Source organism: Lepus europaeus, chromosome 9 (assembly GCF_033115175.1).
Source record: "Lepus europaeus isolate LE1 chromosome 9, mLepTim1.pri, whole genome shotgun sequence".
NCBI lineage: Eukaryota > Metazoa > Chordata > Mammalia > Lagomorpha > Leporidae > Lepus > Lepus europaeus.
The window spans coordinates 9879187-9886444 of record NC_084835.1 but is presented as its reverse complement, the minus strand read 5'-3'; the positions used below and the strand labels follow the sequence as shown (position 1 = coordinate 9886444).

The following is a 7258-nucleotide window of genomic DNA, read 5'->3' as shown; positions in this document are numbered from 1 at the left end:
GTTGAGGGGGTAGAAGAGGGTGCTGGGGCTCCAGCCTCAACCCCACCACCTGCAGGCTGCGGCAGCCCGGGCAAGACAGTTCACGGCTGGAGGTCCCCTCCAGCACACCTCACGCCTGGACTCTCCCGGCTGTGGACACCACCATGCTCCGCGCACCCCCAGCAACCCCAGCCCGCCTCACTGCCGCCCCCGCCTCTCCTCTGAGCTCCTGCTGTCGGGAGCACCCGTGACATCTGTGGCGTGTGTGAGGCGGGGAATCGAGGTTTCTGTTTTTCTGCTTCTTGATTTTCACAGTCGTCTTCAAAACAAGCGCTAATGGGGCAGCACGGTGGCACAGCAGGCAGAGCCGCTGCTTGCAGCACTGCTGTTAGTGGTCGTGGAGGGGAGGCGGTGCCGGCAGCGAGTCTCAGGGGTTCTGTCCTCAGCTCAGTATGGAAATAAAAGGCCGGGGACAATCTGCAGACAGAAACCTTTATGGGACAGAAAAGCGTCTGGTCCCAGGGGAGAGCAGGCCGAGTGCCCGAGGGGGGCGCTTGCTTGGAGACGGGTCCCAGGTGTTTAATGCATGACTGTCGTCTGCTCACTGGGTCATTCTGTGCGATGCTCAGTGGACGGGGGTTTCACATACAGCATCTGGATTGGCTTGGGGCTCAAGGACAAAGTGGGGGTCTCCTGGAGGCGGCCTGTCTCCCCCTTAAGAGTTCAGCCCCGTCCTCTGCCAACTCTGGGTGAAAGATTACAGCCAACCTGGAGTTGTGGTTTAGAGCCGCGCCGTCGCACAAGATAGCGGGGTCTCCTGGAGCCGGTCTGAGTCTCCCTGGGGCACAGCCTCTTCCCTGCCAGCTCCCGGTGAGACTGCACCCACCCTGGGGTGTGATTTAAGGCCACGAGGTCACACACGGCGCATGGAAGCTGTCAGTGGGGAGATGCCGGTCGGTCGGCAGGCAGGCTTTGCAGCCGCAGCAGACAGCTTGCCTGTGATGGACGTCCTGCCTATGCCTGAGGGGCCCTCGTGCCCCCAGCCCAGGGCACGGCCTCGCCAGCATCCCAAATGGGCGCCATTTCAGTCCCCCTTGCTCTGTCACTGGAGAAGAGGCCATGGAAGTCCTGTGCAAGAAAGAATTCAGGCCGGCGCCGCGGCTCACTAGGCTAATCCTCCGCCTTGCGGCGCCGGCACACCGGGTTCTAGTCCCGGTCGGGGCACCGATCCTGTCCCGGTTGCCCCTCTTCCAGGCCAGCTCTCTGCTGTGGCCAGGGAGTGCAGTGGAGGATGACCCAAGTGCTTGGGCCCTGCACTCCATGGGAGACCAGGAGAAGCACCTGGCTCCTGCCATCGGAACAGCGCGGTGCGCTGGCCGCAGCGCGCTACCGCGGCGGCCATTGGAGGGTGAACCAACGGCAAAAGGAAGACCTTTCTCTCTATCTCTCTCTCACTGTCCACTCTGCCTGTCAAAAATTAAAAAAAAAAAAAAGAATTCAGGCGTGAGACGGAGAGCAGAGTGATAAGGCCTTACTGGGGACAGGGCATCCGTCAGAATGGAAGGGACAGAGAGCGAGCACCCAGTCGCTCAGAACGGGGGAGAGCGAGGATACATGGTTGAGTGGAGAGAACACACCTGGGCAGGCCAGGCGGGCGGCTCAGCTGAGAGACCGAGGGCTGAGCGCGCAGTCTGTTCGGACTACCTAGGTTTTTAAGGGAGTCCATTTGCCCTCCCCCCTCCTCCATGTTATCAGGTCAGGTAACCCATTTGGTCCTGAGGACAGAATTCTGGGAGCTGTCCTTGGGGAAAGGCTAGGACCCCTTGGAGGTTATCAGGGTCTGAGCAGGACTGAAGTGCACAACGCTGGGCTTCTGGAGCTTCCACAGTAGGTGCTGGTCTTCAGGCTAGTCTCGCACATGGGCTGAATTTCTACCTTCCTACCTAACAGCTCCACCTCTGATCCAGCTCCCTGCTATTGCACCTGGGACAGCACAGAAGACAGTCCAAGTGCTTGGGCCCCTGCACCCACTTGGGGGACCTGGAAGAAGCTCCTGGCTTTGGTAGGCCCAGCCGTTGCGGCTGTTGGACAATGGACCACTGGATGGAAAATCACCCCCCCACACACACACACACACTCTTTTAAATAAATAAATAAATAAATCATAAAAAAAACCCGCTAAGTGAAACAAATCAAGAACAATTTACAAAACTAGGCACAGTTGGCAAAGTGTGGACTTCGGAGGCAAATCTCCAAGCTGCATTTTCCACAGACGTAAAATGGAGAAAATAACAGGACCACCATATAGGATCGTGGTTAAAAGCAGTAACCCCACTGGCTGTTCCCTGATACAGACAACCGCTGTATGCACACGGCGTGAACTCGCGGGAGCCGTTTTGTTCCCTCCTGGCCACTAGGAGGAGCACTTTGCGGTAGGCCAAAGGCGGGCGGAAACTGTCTGAGTTCGGCTTCACTTCTGGCGGAAGTAGATACGCCTCCACCTGGTTTCATTTCAGAAAGAATTTCGAGTTTTCTGCGTAGTACTAAGGGCAGGTAAGACGCATTTTCGGTTACATTCGTAGATGTGTAAAACACAGGTATGCCCAGCATTTTTGGCACCATTAGTTCTGTGACATCTTTATTCTCTTTGCGGGACCCGGACCCGGAAGTACTCGCCCTTTCCCTGCCAGGACCCAGAGGTTACATCCCATCAGCCTTTGCGCACCCCCCTTCCTTCTCTTCCTCGGCGCTGCCTCCGGAGGTGGCGGCCTTCTCGGTGAGTGTTAATCGTGGGCCATCCGCGCTTCTGCGGCCTCCCTCGGGCCCTGTGGCGCCCGGGTGAGGAGGCCTCCCCTTCCGCGGCTCCTCTCTGCGGGCATTGCCTTGTCGGCCTGCTGGAGCGTGTGCGGGGACAGCGAAGCCCCCGGCCCTGGGGAGGCCTGAGCTGCGGAGGCCGCCTGGGGTCCGTCCGAGCTGCGGGCAGCGGCTCAGCGTTCTGGTTGGGACCGGCTGGGCCGCGGAGTGACCTCAGGGGCCCCGGGTTGACGGCCGTGGCTCGGGAGCGTGGATGCCGGCGTTCGCGGGTGACCGCCCATGTGTGGTGTTAACGCGGCGCGGAGCCTCTAACGCGTCTGCGCTCGGGGTGGCTGGGCCGCGAGTGGACTCGCTTTCGGGAGCTAGCAAGTGTCCGCCCGTGCGTCCGCGTCCCCGGTCCCGGCGCGTGTGATCCGGGGCCCTGCCCTGCAGCGGAGGGGGCCCACGTGCCTGGGCTTAGGGAAGACGTAGCTCCTTGGCCTTGGAGAGCGCTCTTTCCTGAGCATTGACTCGGTGCCGGGCACCGGGGGGCGCTCGCTGTGGCCACGGAGCAGGTGAGAAGCCCCCGGTCAAGTTCGAGTAGGCCGGCCCGGGCCGCCGAGGAGGTGCTGGGCTCAGTTCCGTTCCAGGTCGGCGGGTGGGCGAGGGGGCCCTGGCCTCCCGGGATCGCGTCTGGAGAGTGCCCAGTGCTCTGCCAGCTTCGGAAGCGGGAGGGAGAGCAAGGCGGCGGAGCACCCATTCCATTCCCAGCTTGCTCGGTAGCTGGTGACTGGAAGACCCTCTGCTACAGGGCCCTGGGCCCAGCGGGAGAGCCCGCCCGCGGAGGGCTGAGCTAACTCGGGGCTGCTGCTTCCTGCAGGCACCATGGCCGCCCTCAGACCCCTGGTGAAGCCTAAGATCGTCAAAAAGAGGACCAAGAAGTTCATCCGCCACCAGTCGGACCGCTATGTCAAGATTAAGGTATGTGCTTCGACGTGGACGTGGGTGACGGAGGAGTCGGGCTCAGCACCACCTCTGAGCCCGGCTTCCCGAGGAACCCTCCGGAGTGTGCCTTGTTGGGGGTCAGTGCTAGGGGACACGGAGCTGTCGGGTGGTGTTGAGGGTTTTGGATTCGTGGCCTTGTGACAGCGGGAGAGGTGGGTTATCCAGGTCCAGCCCTGCTCCTGTGTGTGCACAGCTCTCACACCCGAGCTCTTACCCCACCCCCAAAGCATGGAGGTCACCGAGTCTTGTTAGGCGGCTGCTGCTTGGCGTTCTTCCGCGTGGTGGTGGAACCAGGACGTGAGCCTCTGCCCTCTGTTCTGCGTCCTTTCGTCCCCAGAGGGGAGACGGGGCGGTCTGCCCAGACAGCCGGCTCACCGCTGTGTTGTTTCTCGCAGCGTAACTGGCGGAAACCCAGAGGTATTGACAACAGGGTGCGGAGAAGATTCAAGGGCCAGATCTTGATGCCCAACATTGGCTACGGGAGCAACAAGAAGACCAAGCACATGCTGCCCAGCGGCTTCCGGAAGTTCCTGGTCCACAACGTCAAGGAGCTGGAGGTGCTGCTGATGTGCAACAAGTGAGTGGCCCCACCTCTGGGTTCCGGAGGCGAGCCTCTGTCCCCGGGCACGGTCAGCAGGAACCCGGCAGCCTCTGGGGTCGGGTCTCGTCCTAGGGAGTCTGAAGTGGTGCCTAGCAGGATCTTAGAGAATGCTCGTTGGGGTCGCAGTGTTTCCTTGGCTGGGGGGAGAGTTGTCCTCACAGCAGAGGGGCTGGCGTGGTGCAGCAGGGTCCGCCTCCGCGTGCTACACTAGCCTCCCATGGAAGGGCTGCTCTGCTTCCTGCGCCTGGGCGTGTGGGAGTGCAGGTGAAGGTCAGGCTCCCGCCTGGGTCAGACTTGTCTCTGGGGAGCGAACTTGCAGATGGAAGGTTGAGCGCTCTGCCTTTCAGGTTTTTCTAAGAACCAAAGATAGAGACCCAAGACCAGAAAAAAAGACTTTGCTTGACACCACGAACACTATGTTCATGTCTAGTACGTCGCAGCCTCACGCCTAAGGGGCCCTGATTCCCCAGTCTGTGGGTGCTGTAGGAGCAGGAGTTGGCGCCCTGCTGAGGCAGGAGGACATCAGCCTGGTGGGACCTGAGGTTCAGAAAGGAGTCGGGGGGGGGGCACACAGGGCTTCTCCGGGCAAGCTCGGGAGGGTGGGAGGTGGCGTGCAGGGACCGCTTGGCCTGGAGTGGGAGCGCATGGGCAGCTTGCTCGGAGGAAGTGGGGTAGCAGGCTTGGAGGGAGTGTATCTGACTGATACGCACAAGGCAGTGTTTTCTCATCCTGTAAGTTGAAGTCCAAAACACTGCGTTTAGAAAGTGGGCTTTCGGCCTGTACCCCAGTGACTGAGTTCCACAGCTGCTTCTGCCTTCAGCGTCCCGCAGTGCAGACCCTGGTGTGGGCATTTGGGGAGAGAACCAGCGGATAGGGAAAATTCTATGCCTGTAAAATAATAATTTTAAAGCAAAGGATGTGGAGGGAGCCCGATGTTTGTGTGCTTGTTTACATGGGGTCTAATCCATAGCGATTGCAAACACGAGAAAATGAGTCAGTATTTTTTTATTTGAAGGCAGAGTTAGAGGTCTTCTGTCCACTGGTTCACTCCTCATATGGTTTCAACTACTGCGGCTGGGCCAGGCTAAAGCCAAGAACCTGGAGCTCCATCCCAGTCTCCCTAGCAGGTGCGGAGACCCAAACACTTGGGCTGGCTTCTGTGCTTTCCCAGGTGTGTTAACAGGGAGCTGATGAGTCATATTCTGATTCGGTTGTTTTTAGGTTGATAATTTAACTGTTCAAATGCTGAGAATTTCGTTTATAAAAAGAATAATGGTGGGTGCCCAAAGCAGAGTGAACAGGTTGAGAGTTGAGTGAAGACGGAACACAGTACCTGACGTATAGCACAAAGGGTTGGCGCTGCTGGCTGCTGTGCGTGTTCCGAGGGTAGTGAGACAGTGTTTGTTTATAAAGACTGGCAGAAGGACTGCCCTTTGAGCTGGCACGTTCCGTTCCTGGGCATTTATCGCTGAGTGAGTGGACAGCAGGCAGGCTTTATGAAGCAGTGGTCAGTTGGAAATAAACAAGACTGTGATGCGTAAATGGTGGGTGCTGGCTGGCAGTTTGCACGTCTGTGCCACGTGACTCCTAGAGCAGTGGGAAGTGCCAGGGCGGGTACGTGTGATGTGTCAGCCACGTGGCGGGTGGGATTATTGAAAATGCAGATGGATGAGGGCGAGGGAGAAGCAGGTGGAAAGCGATGCAGCTTAAGGCTTCGTGAAAATAGTGTGGAGACAGAGGTGATACCTACCTACTACCTGCTTGGAACTGGCATGGGCTCCCAGCTGCAAAACGGCGTTTCTTTGTGGTTTGGTTCGGTTCGGCCCAGATTTGCTTGTGCAGAGAGTGAGGAAGCTTTTCTTGGCCCTCTGTTTGCTGTGCAAATCGGGAATTCGCTTCCTCTTCTGGGAACTGGGCGGAATACTCGGATGATAGGGCTGTGGGCATTCACAGGGCGAGGGCGGTGTGAGTGATTCCTCACTACAGTCCCTCTCGCTGCCAGGGAGCATTTGGCTGGTACGGGGGGATCGGGGAGCTGAGATTGGGGATGCCCGGGTCTGGGGGAGCAGCCGTGTCCCAGCGCCCTTCCCAGTGGGCTGTGTGACTGCAGGGAGGTGACCACAGCCAGGGCCTGCTCCTCACCCCTTGTTCTCTTCCAGATCCTACTGTGCAGAGATTGCTCACAACGTCTCCTCCAAGAACCGCAAGGCCATTGTGGAGCGAGCGGCCCAGCTGGCCATCAGGGTCACCAACCCCAACGCCAGGCTGCGCAGTGAAGAAAATGAGTAGGCGGCTCGGGTGCGCATTTTATTTGTGTTTAAATAAAACCTTGAAAACCACGGGCGCTGTGTCTTCCATAACTGACAGCGTGTGGAGGAGGTCCTGCTGCTGTGGAAATGCCCTGTGGAGGCTTCACTGGGAAGGAGCTTGTAAGGGACGTGGGGCTCTTCCCAGGAGCCTGGCCGCAGGTGCGCAGAGCAGGCTTGGCCAGCTCTTGGGGCTGGGGAAACAGGGGAGGTGGGTGCCGAGCCGGGGCTGAAGCAGCCTGTAGCTCCAGGCAGCCGGCTTCATTCCTGGCCTCCCAGTGTCCCGGTGGAGAGAACGCACTGGAAGCTTCCCTCCGACTGCCTTAGATTCTTACGGAGTGCTCGGAGGAGCCCGCACCTGCTGCCTTAGGCCCAGTGTGTCGGGACAGGCGGGGACAGCGGGGCCGCACTGCTGCTCAGAGGGAGACTTGGGGCTCACAGCTGCAGCTAGGATGGCGCGGGCTTTGCTAGGGGCGCTGGTCCTGCCTGGAGGTCAGCCCCTTGGTGCCAGAGGTAGTGTCCGTCTTCACGTTCACAACAGAGTGAAGCATTTAGGTTTTCTCCAAATTGACTA

At 59.1% G+C, this 7258-nt stretch overlaps 1 protein-coding gene and 1 non-coding gene across 2 annotated transcripts; both read left to right on the top strand.

Annotated features, from left to right (window-relative positions):
- The first annotated feature begins 2647 nt into the window (after positions 1–2647).
- Positions 2648–6717, top strand: RPL32 (ribosomal protein L32). Its single transcript, XM_062200477.1, has 4 exons — positions 2648–2755; positions 3653–3753; positions 4173–4354; positions 6538–6717. The coding sequence occupies exons 2-4, from the start codon at positions 3658–3660 to the stop codon at positions 6665–6667; spliced, it is 408 nt and encodes a 135-aa protein (XP_062056461.1). The 5' UTR covers positions 2648–2755; positions 3653–3657; the 3' UTR covers positions 6668–6717.
- Positions 3448–3585, top strand: LOC133767375 (small nucleolar RNA SNORA7). The gene has a single exon (XR_009866859.1). It is a non-coding gene; the product is annotated as a small nucleolar RNA SNORA7 (small nucleolar RNA).
- Positions 6718–7258: the final 541 nt, after the last annotated feature.

What these genes read in the sequence shown, in the direction of transcription:
- RPL32 (XM_062200477.1), top strand. Translation starts at nt 3,658, where the DNA reads ATGGCCGCCCTCAGACCCCTGGTGAAGCCTAAGATCGTCAAAAAGAGG. An exon ending in ACCGCTATGTCAAGATTAAG is followed by an intron (nt 3,754 to 4,172) that starts GTATGTGCTTCG and finishes TGTTTCTCGCAG; the next exon opens with CGTAACTGGCGGAAACCCAG. An exon ending in GTGCTGCTGATGTGCAACAA is followed by an intron (nt 4,355 to 6,537) that starts GTGAGTGGCCCC and finishes GTTCTCTTCCAG; the next exon opens with ATCCTACTGTGCAGAGATTG.